The following is a 15,825-nucleotide window of genomic DNA, read 5'->3' as shown; positions in this document are numbered from 1 at the left end:
AACAAGGGATTCATAAATCATTAAAACTAGTAGCACATATTAAAAGGTCATTTTTACATGTAAAAAAGCCAAATGCTGGGGTTTGTTTTGAAGAGGTAGATTTGAAAAGGAGAAGCTAAATGAATTTTTTTTTATTTGTTCACATTACGAGGGTATCTCTGGTAAGGACAGCATTTATTACCCATCCCCAGTTGCCCAGATAACAGCTAAGAGTCAACCATATTGCTGTGGGTCTGGAGTCACATGTCGGCCAGACCATTAAGGGATGGCTGTTTCCCTCCTTAAAGAGCATTAGTGAACCAGATGGGTTTTTCCAACAATCAAGAATGGATTCATGGTCATCATTATACTCTTAATTTCAGATATTTATTGAATTCACATTCCACCACCTGTGGTAGGATTCAAACCCAGGTCCCCTGTGCATTGCTGGACTCTTAGTACAGAGACCCAGGTAATAATACCACTAGGCCATTTACCTCTGTGAAGTATCAGATCTTAGTTGGTCTCCATACTACAAAAGAACATAGATGCAGAGGAAAATGTGCAAAGAGATTCAGAAGAAAGATAGCAGAACTGGGAGGGTATATTTGTAAGGACACATGAAGAAAGCTGAATGTATTTTTTTAGAAAAGAGAGACGGCTGAGGAGTCACTTGGCAGAAAATGTGTTTCCTATTTAGTCAATTGCTGGGCAAGTATTTATTTCCCATCCCTTGAGAAGGTGGTGGTGAGCTGCATTCTTGAATCACTGTAGATAGTTCCACAGTGCCATTAGAAAGGGAGTTCCAGGAGTTCAACCCAGTGACACTGAAGGAATGGTAATGTATTTCCAAGTCAGGATGGTGTGCAGCTCTAAGCGGTACTTGCAAGTGGTGTTGTACCAATTTATCTGCTACCATTGTTCTTCTAGATGGCAGTGGTTATGGGTTTGGGATATGCTGTCTAAGGAGCCTTGGTGAATTTGTGCATCTTGTAGATGGTACGCACTGCTGATAGAGCGTTGGTGTTGGAGGGAATGAGTGTTTGTGTATGTGCCAATCAAGTGGGCTGCTTTGTCCTGGAGAGTGTTGAGCTTATTGAGCATTGTTGGAGCTAGCGATAGGGAGGATTCCATCACGCTGTTGGAATTTATGATAGTGAAAGAGTTGAGAGGATAGCTGTAGAAAAAATTCTTTCATTTATGGAGGAATCAAAAACTCAAGGACATAAACATAAGGGAGTCACTAATAAAACAAATTGGGAATTCAGGAACTCTCTTTACTCAAAGAATGTGGAATTTGATAGCACATGGAGTTGAGAGGCAAATGGTACAAATGTTTTTATAAGGGGAAGCTAGGTAAGCCCATGAGAGAGAAATGAAATGAGGGATTATACTGATGGAGAGTGGGAGGAGTCTTGTGTGGAGCATAAACGCCAGCATGGACCACTTATGTTCACTGCCCTGTTTTAAGTACATTGGCTTGATGTAATTTGATCTGTTTTAGCCGAAGTCTAGTTGAAAGGATTTGAGAAATGAGTGCAGACTGAAAGATCACAGACCGTCTTGTTATGTCCAGATTAATCATAAATTACAACTTAAACAATTTACCAATCGACAACAGATGCAAATATAATGCATTGAAAAGCTTTAAGAACTATCACTTCAAAGGCAGCTGCTTCTTTCAAGCCCACTGCACTCACCACTCATAAAATATATGCTAAACTATTTTCTGAAATACATTAATCTAAATTGAAATTGCATTGATTTAGAACTAATTGGTTTTAATGTCTTGCTAACCCGTTTTTATCGATTGATTGGAGAACAATTTTTTCTACAAATTAGTTTTACCTTTTAATCATCTTTTTCTGCATCTTTTGTAATCCAGTACCCCAATTTCCTCAATCATTGTGGTTACTCCTCAATAGCTGCAAAATTCTTTTCATGCTGTGGCAACTGGAACAATACAGTTTTATACTTTCATCAGCACAAATGCTTTATGAAGTATAGCATGATCTCATTACTTCACCTCAATGTCGAGCTTTTAACATATTTTAATATCGGTGGCACAGTGGCTCAGTGGTTAGCACTGCAGCCTCACTGTGCCAGGGACCCGGGTTCAATTCCAGCCTCGGGTGACTGTCAGTGTGGAGTTTGCACGTTCTTCCCATGTATGCGTGGGTTTCCTCCCACAGTCCAAAGATGTGCAGGCTAGGTGGATTGGCCATGCTAAATTGCCTGTAGTGTTCAGGGGTGTGTGGGTTATAGGGTGATGGAGATGGTTCTGGGTGTGATGCTTCCAAAAAGGGGTGGTATAGACTTGTTGGGCCGAAGGGCCTGTTTCCACACTGTAGGGAATCTAATCTAATCTGATTTATTTTTACTTGTTGCCACTGAACATTGTTGCAGTTGTTTCACATTGTTATCACTCATGACCCTTAGCTCGATCTTTTTAGATGAGAATTATTTCTTGGATATGCTTTCCATTTGCCCACATTGATTTTCATCTGCCACCTGTCTGTTCAACTGCTAAATATATTCCACTTGCCCTGTAGATAATTGCATGTGGTCTGTTGAAGACAAAGATCAGTTTTGTTTAGTGGGTTGAAGAGAGAAAGAAGACTAACTAGCTAGCCAAGTTCTGAAGAAAAGTCTTAATGCACTTGAAATGTTCACCTTTTTCTCTCTCCATGGATGCTCAATTTCTCCAGCACTTTGTTATTTTAGATCTCCAGCATCCGCAGTACTTTGTCTTTATTAATTATCTCCCAGTCCACTGGCAGTTTTTATTCATTCACATGACGAGAGCATCTCTGGCAAGGACAGCATTGATTGCCCATCCCTAATTGCCCAGACGACAGCTAAGAGTCAACCATATTGCTGTGGGTCTGGACTCACATGTAGGCCAGACCAGATAAGGATGACTTACAGTCCCAAAGCTGATTTTACAGTGCAAATAGGCTGACATTGAGCCACCTCTAAGTGAATATTAGCAGGTGTAAGTGAGGATAATCTCTTCTCTGTCTGATGCATCACCAGATTCAAAAGGTTTATTTCAATGGTGTTCTATTGTGCCATACTGCCTAACTCAGAACTTAAACAGAACTCACCATTTGGAGGATTTATTATACGCTCAAATATAATCAATTTAACTATAAAGTGATTTTGTAAAACAGAAATATACTCAATGATCATTTCAGCTTGGACTGTGCTGCAGACTGAGGCACTTTTACTGCATACCGATTTTAAATACCCATTTAGTAAAACAGTTCTGTCATTTAGTCTCTCACCCATCCCTTCCTCCCACACCAAACCGCACCCCCAGCTACCTACTAACCTCATCCCACCTCCTTGACCTGTCCGTCTTCCCTGGACTGACCTATCCCCTCCCTACCTCCCCACCTATACTCTCTCCACCTATCTTCTTTACTCTCCATCTTCGGTCCGCCTCCCCCTCTCTCCCTATTTATTCCAGCTCCCTCTCTCCATCCCCTCTCTGATGAAGGGTCTAGGCCCGAAACGTCGGCTTTTGTGCTCTTGAGATGCTGCTTGGCCTGCTGTGTTCATCCAGCCTCACATTTTATTATCCTGTCATTTAGTCTGCTCTTTCTTACAGTTTTCATTAAACTAGTGGAAAGGTTTTTGGACAGAACGTTGCCAAAACGTGCTCGAAGTGGAAATGTGGAACTCCTGACTATCTTCCAATACTTGAGTCACATTGAGGAGCAGAATGTGCCCTCCTTACCTGCCTATATCATGGAGGTAGCAGATGAAGGTACTTTTCTAATGTTCTCTATGCAGCCTTACCCCTAACTCCAGCCTCACATTAATAATTCCCTCCTTTTTGTGCTCCTCCATTTCTGTGTGAACAGTATTCTTAGTTTTTGCTCTTTCTGAATGTCTCACTATCCAGTTTGTACAGCAGCTAGAATTCTGCTGGCATAGCTTTATGTGATCATCCTGGCAATCATGGCTGACCATCCATACCCTCTATATGAAGAAGAAAACATTGGACCTGGTGAGAAGGATTGTATCTTGTGAAACTACCCCATTGATCTCTAGGCCCTAGAGGTCAGTGGAGGGATAATGAATACTGTGAATTGGCACTGCGCCCATGTGAACCCTTCCTATAGCAGCACTCTGGACTTGGATGTGCTACTGCTATAGGGGATATTATCAAGCTGATATACCCAGTGTTTTGGATATTTTGTGTAGGGTTCTGTTAACCATGGTGAGTGCACTTTCCTTTCTAGAAAGTAACAGTCAGCTCAAAAACATGTCTCAATATGATGACTTATTCATGGAATGATTTCCATGTTTCATGAAATTGTTGAATGTTCCAATTAGAGTTGAATTCGGGTTTAGAACAACACACAACAGCCCTGATGTTGGTTTCACAAAAGCCTTTGAATGTCCGGATGTAGTATTTGTATTTGTATTTGTACTTCTGTGTATTTTCTGTATGCCTGTCCAACTGATGCTGCTGTATGTCAGTTCATGGATTGTGTTTGGCTGAAAAATCTCTGATTTGAATGAGGGATTTTCTTCTCTCTCTCTCTCTCTCTTCACCCCCCCCCCCCCCCCGCCTCAAAAGCCCAACCCTGATTGCAAATCAAGACTGAGAACACCTGTGATGATGTGGGGTATGGGGTTGTGGGGGTGTATAAGGTGCATGGGTGTGGAGATAGGTAAGGCACCAGAAGTTTGGGTTTGCATCTCACATAGACACCTAAAAATCCTGTCCTGTCACAAAAGTGCTAGATAGCCATTCAAGTGAGATATCAGTTTGTTTTTTCTACTGATGAGTAGAAATGTCCATGACTATTTTGTGATGTCTTTTTTTCTCCCCACCCCTGCACTCCCTATTCCTTGCAGTATTCTTGGTTCAGAATCTACAATCCTCTGATAGGGATGTGGTATTGAAGAATCTGAAATATCTCTCAGGGACCCAGCTCCAGAAAGATGGTCTAAAAGCTGTTGGTTTGCTTTTGTTGGAGGACAACACCAAGATCTGCAACACTGCTGCCTCTGTGCTGAAAAACCTGTCAGAAGATTCCAAATTCAGAGAGAAGGTTGGTAGTAAGTCTGTAAATGCAATTGCTTCGCTCTCAGCTAACCTGGCCAATTTGGTCCAATAACTTTGGTGTCTGCAAAGAGAAGCTAAGAGCCTGAAGCTTAAAAGCTCATAAATTAGGAATAGTTTGATTTTACATTGTCTTTTATTATCAACTTTGGAGCATAATGTCATTAATATGAGGGCCAGTATTGATAGTGAGCTGGCAAGGCTGATGTCGGAGCTGGTGTCTTGTACCTGAGTAGGTTAGGTTGCCAGTAGTGAGAGTGCATTGTCCCTGAGCAAGTGAGTCTGTCAGCGGTACTACAGCAATACAATTGCAGAGTGGTTTCATCGACAGTAACACTGTATTCCCTTGAATATAGAAAATGTATTGTGATCTGATTTAATATTTTAAATGCTGCAAAGGATTTGTTTTGTGTATGCGAAACTATTTTCTCTATTGGAGCAATCAAGAACAATAGGCCATAATCTTAAAATAGCACTCAGCCATTTTGGATTGAAATCATGAAACATTTCAGTAGTCTGGTTGTTGCATCAAATTGACTTTGAAGACTTGAAATTAATTGTTATTTGTGATATAAAGGTATCACAGGGTATGGAGCAAAGGCCATTAAATTGAATTGCAGTACGGAAAAAGCATAATCTAATGAAATTCTGATTCATTGTCGAAGAGTTGATTAGCCTACCACTGTTCCTAAAGTCCTGTTGTGGTTGTAATGTTATTTAACCTAAATCTCTTTTGAGTCCAGCCAGACATCAGGATGGAATAAAAGACTCTGGTGGCTTAATAGCATTGTCACAAAAGATATCTTAAGTATTGTGGGTCCTCCACCAAAGGGCAGAGATGCATGAGTTTACAGCGCTGGATTCTTGTTAGCATTTCATCATTGACATGAAAACTGGTTGTCTGTGTTTAAAATATCTGGATTTACATTCTATCAGCATTAATCTTTAAGCAGATAACTTCTGAAGGCTGGTAGACAATTTATTTTATGTGATGGACTAATCATGTGCATTTGTTTTCAGGCTCTGGTTTGTTACTTGGAACTGCTTGAGGATGAGGATGAACAGCTGAGAAAAGTTGGATGCACAGCACTAGCACATCTAAAGGTGAGCATTTCAGTTCCATTTCAGTCAAAATAGAAACTCTCACTCCCACAGAACTGTAGAAATGGCACAAAACATGAGCCATTCAGCTCATCTTGTCCAAATGCCCTTTCTAATCCCAACTTCCTGCACACGGCTCATAGTCCTACAGCTTACAGCAGTAAGGTTCAGATCCAGATACTTTTTAAAAGAGTTTAGTGTCTCTGCCTCCATCACCAATTCAGACAGTGAATTCCGTACATGCGCCATCCCCCTGTGTGTCCTCTCATCCTTCTAATTAGCCTGAATGTGTGTGTCCTATTGTTGAACTCTGTGCCAAGGGAACCGGGTTTCTCCTGTCTGCTCTTCACAATTTGGTATGCCTCAATCATGTCATCCTTCGACCTTCTCTGTTCCAAGGAAAGCAATCTAATCTCTCCTTGCAGCTACAACTTGCTAACCTTGGCAGCGTTCCAGTAAATCACCTCTGTACTGTCTCCAGAGCAATTACATCCTTCCAGTAATGTGGTGACCGGAACTGCGCATAATACTCCAGTTGTGTCCTCATCAGTGTATTATACAGTTTCATCAACATATCCCTGTTTTTGTTTTCTGTTCCTCTGCCAATGAAAGACAGCATTCCATGTGCCTTCTTTACAACCTTATTCGCCTTTAGGCACCTGTGTGCTTGCACATCAAGACCACTCACTTCAGTTACTTGGCTCAGCATCTTTCCGCTTAGTTCCCATTTACTGGTTGACCTCTCTAAATGCATTACCTCATACTAAGAGGAGCAGAAGTCCATCTACCACTTTAGTGACCCCTCCACCAACCCATCGATATCATTTCGGAGCTAACAACTATCCACTACATGGTCAATTTTTGTGTCGCCTGCAGATTTCCCAGTAATGCCCACCATCTTCAGGTCCAAATCATTAATGTATAAAACAAACAGCACGGTTCCCAAAACTGAGCCCTTCAAAACACTCCTTGAAACAACTTTCCATTTGCATGGGCAGCCATCAGCCATTACCCTTCTGTTTCCTATTACTAAGCCAGCTTTGGATCCATTTTGACACTTCACCTTATATCCCTAGACTTTTACTTTTCTGACCAGTCTGCCATGTGGGACCCTATCAAATGCCTTACTAAAATTTGTGCAGAGAACATCCACTGCAGTACCATCATTGATCTTCCTTGCCACTTTCTCAAAGAATTCAAATTTGTAAGGCATGACCTTCCCTTCATAATACCATGTTCAGTATCCCTGACTAGTCCATGCCTATCTAAGTGCTGGTTAAATCTGAGACCTCAGGATTGGATTCGAACAATGTGCCTGCCACTTAAGTAATTGTTTGACATTTCCTTTCTAAGTCCCCCTTAAAGCCATGACAATACTGACTCAACTCCTCTGAAAATGACTATAAATGAAAATTCCACAAAAGTCATTTGCTGCTATCACTAAATGCTGAATTACTGTAGAAGTATATCAGGTTGTTTAATGGGCAGCTTTAAATGCAACAGAAAGAATTATCTGCATACCTGATCCAGTTCTCAGTATTGCATGCTCCTATAATGAATTTTAAAACAAAAATGCAATTTTAAAATAAATGACTTTCTGGGATATCAATCTGCTTCTGCAGCCTCCAGCATATAACTCAGTTTACTACTTACAATGCATACATGTACAGAATCTGGTAAAATAATTGAATTAGATTAAAGAACATGATTTAAGTTTTGGGATATGATATATGAGCAATTTGTAAAGTGACAACATTGTGTCACACAATTAAAAGAAATAGTTGAAGTTTCAGATAATTTGTCTCTACCATGGTTGTAGATTAGGGAATATTCCATCCAGGATGTTTGGCTGGTTATTTTTGGCTTGTCTTCAGGTTTTTTTCAGGAGGTAATAGGTCCTTGTAATATTTTTGAATTGTAATTGGCAATGTATGAAATACAGAGGTGTCCAGTCCAACATCTGTAATAAGGAGACAGGTTTGAGTTTTGAGTGAGCATGTTTCAATAAAATTGAAAGCAAAAGTGAACCGTAAGTTCAGAAAAATTAATGCATTGATGGGAAAAGAGCTTGATAAATACTTGCAAATTGTTCGGTAGGAATGGGGAATATGGAAGATCATCACTGAGACTTTTTTTGATGAGCAGTAATTCACCGAAATATTTGCCCAGAGAGGAGGGCACTACTTGTGCATTGTAAATGAGAGTATCCATATCCAGTAGAGTTGACTGGCAGTGCTCACTAGAGCGGATGCCCTGTCACCCCTCTCCCAGGTTAACTGGGGGCACACAATAATACAAGTGAAGTGAGTGGCTGAAGTTGTTTTGTAAGATAATGCTTCTGATGGAGTTCATGACAATGCTACAATGGCTACATCCTTTCCACTGATATCACACCTAGGACAAATTCCACTCCAACTTTCAGAGAGAGCAGATGGATCGACACCAGCTCTCTCAAGTCCTAGTAAATTTGTCTGAACAGAAGTAGCAGTAAGTATGACTACTGTCAAGCAATAAACTACATTATCTAAGAACACTGCCTTCTGTAGATACTTGGGGTATTCTCTACACTAATCATTAGGTAGGCCCAAGACAAAACAAAGGAGGATTGGTGGCAGCGAAATACCTTTTTTTAAAAAAGCCTTAGCGAGTACCACAAACTTATAGGAGCAGGGGCAGGCTCCTTCAAGCCTGCTGAACCATTCAATATGATGATTGCTGATCATCCAACTCCATATCCTTTTCTGCTTTCTCCCTTTGAACTCCTTAGCCCTATGAATTATAACTAACTCCATGAAAACATTCAATGTTTTAGTCTCAAGGGCTTTCTGCAGCAGAAAACTACAGGCTAACCACTCTCTGGGTAAAGAAATTTCAGCTCAGTCCTAACTGGCATATTGCATATACTTAGACTGTGACCCCTGGTTCCTGACTACCCAATCAATAGGAACTTCCATCATGCACCTATCCTGTTTAGTCCTGTTGAAATGTTTCTATGAGATTCCCCCCTGCCTATTATTCTAAACGCAAGTGACAATAGACCTAACCAATCCAGTTTCTCTTCATGTCTCAGTTCTTCCATCTGAGCAATCAGTCTGGTAAACATTTGCTGCACTCCCTCTATGGTGGGAACATCCTTCTTCAGATCAGACCAAAACTGAACACAGTATTCCGGGTGTGGCACACCAAGGTCCTGTATAATTAATTGCGCAAGACATCCCTGATCCTGAACTGAAATTCTTTGGCTATAAAGGTCAACATACCATTTGCTACCTTGACCACCTGCTGCACCTGACCTTCATGCTTACATTCAAGTGACTGGTGTGCAAAGACACCTAGGTCTTGTTGTACACTGCCCTCTCTCAATTCACAGCCATTCAAATAATCACTTTCCAGTTTTTCCTCCCAAAGTGAATAATCTCACATCTATCCACATTATATAGCATCTACCATGCATTTTCCCACTCATACACCTTGTCCTAATTACTTTCAAATATCTCCTCTTCCTCCTCCCAGTTCATCCTCCCGTTAGCTTTGTATGTGGGACCTTATCAACAACCTTCTGAAAGTCCAAGAAAACCACATCCACTAGCTCCCCTTTGTCCACTCTCACAGAATCCCTACAGTGTCGAAACAGGCCATTCAGCCCAACCACCCTCTGAAAAGCATCCCTCACAGATCTACACCCCCCCACCCTGTCTCTGTAACCTTGCATTTTCCATGGCTAATGCACATAATCCAAACATCCCTGAACACTTTGGGTAATTTAGTATGGCCAATCCACCTTGCTTGCACACCTTTGGACTGTGGGAGGAAATTGGAGCACCCAGCGAACCCACACAGATGCAGGGAGAATGGGAAAATGCTACACACGGTCGTCAGAGGGTGGAATCGAATCTGCTCCCTGAAACTGTGAGGTTATCCACTGAGTCACCATGCCATGCTCTCCTAATTCATCTTTGAAAAATTCCAGTAAATTTGTTGATTTCTCTTGCTTAAATCCATGCTGACTCTGCGTGATTAAGAGACTTTGTGGTACTTTCCACCTCTATCAGGAGTGGTCACCTGGAAAAATATCAGATGGTTTGAGTTTGTGCAGTGAGTTTGAGAAGTATAATGGTGACCTGCATAATTAGCACTTTTCTACTAATGAATGTTACTTTCTTCAGTTTCCCAGCCATCGAATTAAACTCTTTTACCTACAATTGGTCTGTTGTTTCTCTTTGCTTCCCTTCAATCTCTTCGAGTTACCAACATCAAAATATTTGTCTATCTTTCAGTTCATTTCTGATGTAGAAGTCACACCCAAAATCACCACCTTGCATCAAATGGGCCAGAAAATGTAATGTAGAAAAATATTTGTGGATTTAAAATTATCTTGGCAAAAAAAAATGGTAATTGGATTAATTCTAGGATTAGTAAAGATCACAAATTCTACAGCTATTTTTCTTCATTTGTGTTACTTAGGCCAAAGAGAGTATTGATCAACTAGTCTACCTTTGCCAGACTGATAAAGAAGTTCGTGATGTTGCTAAACAAACCCTCCTAACTTTTGGTAAGTTTTGTAATTGTAATTACAAATTCAATATCTGCACATTACTTGAATTTAATTCTCTCGAGTGTCTATGGGACAATTTATTGGATGCTTCACCTTCCTGTGTATTTCTTCAATAACTGGAGGAGATCTGTGAATTGCCGATGTCATGTCTGATTTTGTTTTAAATTGCATTAAGCTAATTTAAAAAACACAAATCTAAGAATTTACACTTTTTTAATGATTTAATATGACCTTGGTCAAATGGGAAGATTACATTTGCATTTTTATCCCGAAGGGAAATTTCTTGATTCCATTCATCTTCCTTCTATTCTCATTTATCCTCAGGATCCTTTCCAGGAAGTAAGAAAATGATATTAGCTTTGGTGATTTAAGAGGTGCTGGCTCTCAGACCCAACTCTGGTCATCAAGTGAACTTAATGGATCTCTGAAACAGCTTCTAATAATACAAATCTAGATCCAAAATGTATCCACAGTGTGAATCATGGAACACACCTAATACATTTAATACAAATCAGGTTTCATTGCGCCATCATCTGAAACACACACTCAGCGTTTAGAAAACCCCCCAACATTTTGGAAAAGGTGGATTCGTTGATATGAGGAAAATGATGAAAAATGCATTCATATTAAGCTGTTGCAGTACTCACCCTCAATGGTCTATACTTTTGGTTAATGAAACATTTTCTTCGAAGAAACTGGTACTTGGTCCAAATCGGCTGTTCAAATCCATTTCATAGTGCCATTTTAGGCACAATGGGCTGAATAGCCTCTTTGTGTGCCATAACATTTCTGTGAATCTGAGCAATTCAATGTTCATGCTGAATTCTGTTTCTTCCACTGTGTCTGTTTTTTCCACTGTCAGTGCTGAACATGAATAGAACCAAGATAAATTAAACAGGTTTCTTGTTTTGAGGAGTCCTGTATGATGTTTGTCTGTTTGATAGCACAACCAAAGAGGGAGAAGTGGAGTGACAGAGGTTATTAGGGAGGGAATTTCACAGCATTGTTCAAGGTGTCAACTTTATTTTGGTGATAACACCTGTGAATGAGAAGGCCCTTCTTTGAATCCCAAACTAGGAACATGACCAAATAATGTAGGCTTGTATTCCTGGGGCAATATTGAGGAACTGCTGTACGATCTGAAATGCTGTCTTTCAGATGAAACATTAAGCTGAATGACTGTCTACTTCGTCAGATGAACATATCTGAAAAGCAGGCAAATTAGCCTAGAAGTAAAGAAAATAGGAGTAGACCATCCAGCCCTTTCAGCCTGTCCTGACTGTGGTCAGTCATCCGACTCTGTATCCTGTTCATGCTTTCTCCCCTTACCCTTTGATCCCTTTAGCCCTAAGAATTATATCTAGCTCCCTCTTGAGAATAGTCAATATTTTGGCTTCATCTACCTTCTGTGACAAGGAATTCCACTGGTTCACACTTAGGGTGAAGAAATTTCACACCCCAGTTCTAAATGGACTCCCCATATCTTAGACTGTGACCCCTGCTTCTGGATTTACAAGTCATCAAGAACATCATCCCGAATTTACCCTGGCTAGAAATTTATAGGCTTGTATGAGATTTCCCCACATTCTTCAAAATCCAGTAAATGTAATCGGTCCCTTCCCAGGAATCAGTCTAGTAAAAGGTCCTGATGACCTTGCCAATATTTATTGCACAACACAAAATACCTGCAAATAACTTATTGCTTGTAGGTTCCCTGTGCTGTAAAAATTGGCTGACATTTCCCTCTGCATCAACAGTGCAGGGGGAGGATGTATCATACATCAATGATGCATTTTGAAGAGAGTCCCATGGTGATTTTCTTTTTATCTCTCCTTCCTTGCCTCCACTGAAGGTAATGACAGAGAAATTATTGTTATTTTGGGATAAACCTCTGTGCAGAACTGGAATTAAAGTTTGCAAATAAAGTAAGAAACATCTGGAGGAAGATGCTGCCAGGCTTGCTGTGTTCTTCCAACCTCCTGTTTTGTCTACTTTGCAAATATAGTATCTTGTTTCCTTTCTTAGTTGAAACAGGAAAGGTATTAAACATAAAGCCCATCCTATCTATATTTACTGTGATTTGTGTATTACCTGCCATCTTATACAAACACTTAAGCTGTGATTTTTGTCCAATGCTCTGACAGGTGAAGAAGGTAAAATTGCCTACAGACAGATGGAAGAATCACTGGACAGTATGCAGATGCTCCTGGGATCAGTCAGTATGGCCAGTACAGCTTTCTAACTGGAGGTGCTTAATATTTATCAAAGAAAATGGTCAGCGTCTTCCTGTAAAGAGCTTCTGAAGCAACATGGCTTTCTCTTTCAAACGGTCAAGTAATCTAAAAGCGAAGCTACACCTGAGTTTCTAACTTTTTTTAATACTTAAGATGTAGCAGCGTGCATAACTGTCCCTAGGTTTGGGAGTGGGCTTGGGGGAAGAGGGGAAATGCTACCATATGGAAGAGTCACTTTCAGTTGTTTCCCAAAGTATCTGGGAAACAGTGGCATAGTGATGCCAATTCATCGCATGAATGCACATGTTTTGACAAAAGAAATCCCAAAAGCCAACACAGAGAAGATCTCCTGGTGAAAGAAACTGACCAAATTGGGACTCGGTGGAAATGCACTTTGAACAATTGAATGTGTGAATAATCCACATAAGAGTGGTTAACCTTGACGGAGGAAAGACCCTGGCAGACAGATGACTTTAAAAGCCACAGCTGAAATATTTACCTAAAATTCTGCATGTCTTGCTTCTTGGAGGCAGGAAGCTCAAGTGCTGCTTCACGACCAAGTGCCTAGTGTTATGGTGGAGAGCATACAAGTATTACTTGTACAATAAACAGGTCCAATCTTTTTTATTTAATGTTGAATTAAACTGCAGTAAGGAGATAAACTGCAGCTTTGAGTTTGTAAACCGGTCTTACTATTTTCCACATGGTGCAGTAAATAGATATACCTTGATTTTCTATATAAATGTATTATGTAAGTAAAAGTGAATTGTGATCGTAAATAAAATTTCATTAAATGCAATGCTGTAATATCCTAAAAGTGCAAATCATTTTGTTAGTGATTTTTCAAATAGCAAGATATTGCCCTATATTTCTACCCCTCAAAATCTTTAAAACATCTTATTGCAAATAATAAGAAATGCAATATTTGCACCAAACCATCAAAGAAATGCAAGATGAATTTATGTTTTTACCGATATTAGCTTAGGGAAGCATAATTGCCAAGCACTGCAAGAAACCACATAAAAATTAAATATACTCCAAATCTTGTTTGTATCAAGTGAATGATGGTACTGCTGAAAAGGTAGAGCTCTTTCAACAGAATCCTAGGAAGAGGTTTGAGCTTCTAGAGCTGATGAAACCGAAGAATGTACTATGTGTCTTGACAAGCTATACCATACTGTACACATTACAGTGCCAATGGATTATACTTGGCAAAGGTTATGAAGTGTCATAATTGTGAGTGTCCAAACTTGTAGCATTTGAGCTTAACACATGCTGTCCACAATATGAGTTGTAAATATTTTTACTCATTTAATTGTTCAACGCCTTTGTCTTCTTATTCCAGGTTTGCTTTGTCCATATTGTTAAAATGTGAATGACCTTTCTGTCTCTGGTTTGTTAACTGCCAGCTTTTGCATGCTGTAGAACTTAAACTTAATTTCCTCATATCTCATCTCTACATTTGGGATCTCTTTGGCTGCTGCTGTTTGCACCGGCATAAATACATATGTGGGCTTCTAATGTGGTGAACAGGATTTAATCCAGCACCTACAGAGGAAGGGTCACTGGATCCAAAATGTTAATTCTGATTTGTTCTTCACAGATGCTGCCAGACTTGCTGAGCTTTTACAGCAGCTTCTGTTTTTGTTCCCACAGAGTCTCGCATGATCATTATCATCAACAACTTCTTGCAGTGTAATGACAAATACCTAATGAGGGGTAGGAATCAAGGACAATATTCAAAAAGATATAAATTATGCAAGGAATACCCTGTTACTGCAATATGTTCTGCATAAGTAAGACAGTTAACGTATTAATATTCATGTGCATCAGTCAGTGACAAAATATGCAATGAAGCACTGGAAATGCCAAACCAACTTTGTAAAATGTACATAGTGTTTCCTAGAGATGCTTTTAGCGATGGTCATGGACATCTCTTGTTGCTGGGGTGGGACGGATATGTCTACTAATTTTAATCCTGGACTCCTGATCAATCTCAAGGCAACCCCCAGAATGTTACTGATCCTCTGGTCTACAGAGATCCTTAGCACAACTTTACCACTGGGCTTCTGTAGAAGCCAGAGGGAATGAGTGACCGTCTTACCAGAAAAGTGGGAGGAAGGGTTGGGAAAATACCTTCCAGCCTTTTTACATTCTCACGCCTGTGTCTGCACCTACTCCAGGTACAAGAGTCATAAAGCCATACTGCGCAGAAACAGATCCTTTGGTCCAACAAGTCCTTGCCGATCGTAATCCTAAACAAAATTAGTTCCACCTGCTTGCTGCTGGTCCAAATCCCTATTAACCTTTCCTATTCATGTATCTATCCAAATGTCTTTTAAATGTTGTAATTGTACAGACATTCACCACTTCCTCAGGAAGTTCATTACACATGCAATCCATCCTCTGTGAAAAAGATTTGCCTCATGTTCAAGGATGTAATGGGAAAGCCCTAGGTAACCTGGGGCTGCTATCAAAAGACTGCCAAGCCTCTATCATTTTCCCATGCTGCACCTGATAAGCTTGTGCGTTCCTAGTACTTCAAAACGTTCATCCTACTTGAAGTAAAGCTTTTTTTGTTAAAAAGGTCAGAATTGCAGAATTTGTTTCACTGCGTCACATCTGGGATTTCAGCTTGCATTCAACAAAGTTGAATTGAATGAAATGAGACAACAAGGTGTAGAGCTGGATGAAGACAGCAGGCCAAGCAGCAAAGGGAAACCAGTACTTGTCAAGCTGCAACTGCATTTATCAATATCTTCAAATCAGCTTGTCCAGGGATGCTGTTACACACCTTTGGAACAGATAGGACTTGAACGCAGATCTTCTGGCTCCAAGGCCAAGACACGACCACTGCGTCCCAACAGCACCATAAC

The 15,825-nt window shown here is 40.2% G+C and overlaps 2 protein-coding genes across 14 annotated transcripts in view; one reads left to right on the top strand and one right to left on the bottom strand.

The window, feature by feature from the left end:
• ripor1 (RHO family interacting cell polarization regulator 1) overlaps positions 1–13,777 on the top strand; it is a 267,095-nt gene extending 253,318 nt beyond the window's left edge. For all 5 annotated transcript variants that reach the window (XM_048546692.2, XM_048546694.2, XM_048546691.2 and 2 more), the window contains exons 18-22: positions 3,593–3,751; positions 4,852–5,048; positions 6,080–6,163; positions 10,625–10,712; positions 12,860–13,777. In XM_048546692.2, the coding sequence (XP_048402649.1) occupies positions 3,593–3,751; positions 4,852–5,048; positions 6,080–6,163; positions 10,625–10,712; positions 12,860–12,957 (626 nt within the window). In that variant the 3' untranslated portion in view covers positions 12,958–13,777. The remainder of the gene's footprint in view (positions 1–3,592; positions 3,752–4,851; positions 5,049–6,079; positions 6,164–10,624; positions 10,713–12,859) is intronic.
• The window catches only part of LOC125459812 (uncharacterized), a 35,117-nt gene continuing 24,087 nt past the window's right edge, over positions 4,796–15,825 (bottom strand). For 6 of the 9 annotated variants that reach the window (XR_007249106.2, XR_009446782.1, XR_007249107.2 and 3 more), the window contains 3 exons: positions 13,449–13,513; positions 11,363–11,579; positions 4,796–8,120 (listed from right to left, as the gene is read on the bottom strand). Coding sequence is in view for 2 of the 9 variants with exons in the window: in XM_048546696.2 (XP_048402653.1) it covers positions 11,365–11,579; positions 13,449–13,513 (280 nt within the window). In the remaining 7 variants the exon portion in view is untranslated. Of the gene's footprint in view, positions 8,121–10,927; positions 11,044–11,362; positions 11,580–13,448; positions 13,514–15,825 lie in introns of those variants that run through there. The other 3 variants (XR_009446781.1, XR_007249109.2, XM_048546697.1) reach the window with 2 other exon arrangements.

Source organism: Stegostoma tigrinum, chromosome 16 (assembly GCF_030684315.1).
Source record: "Stegostoma tigrinum isolate sSteTig4 chromosome 16, sSteTig4.hap1, whole genome shotgun sequence".
Classification (NCBI taxonomy): domain Eukaryota; kingdom Metazoa; phylum Chordata; class Chondrichthyes; order Orectolobiformes; family Stegostomatidae; genus Stegostoma; species Stegostoma tigrinum.
This window is presented reverse-complemented; position numbering and strand designations above follow the sequence as displayed.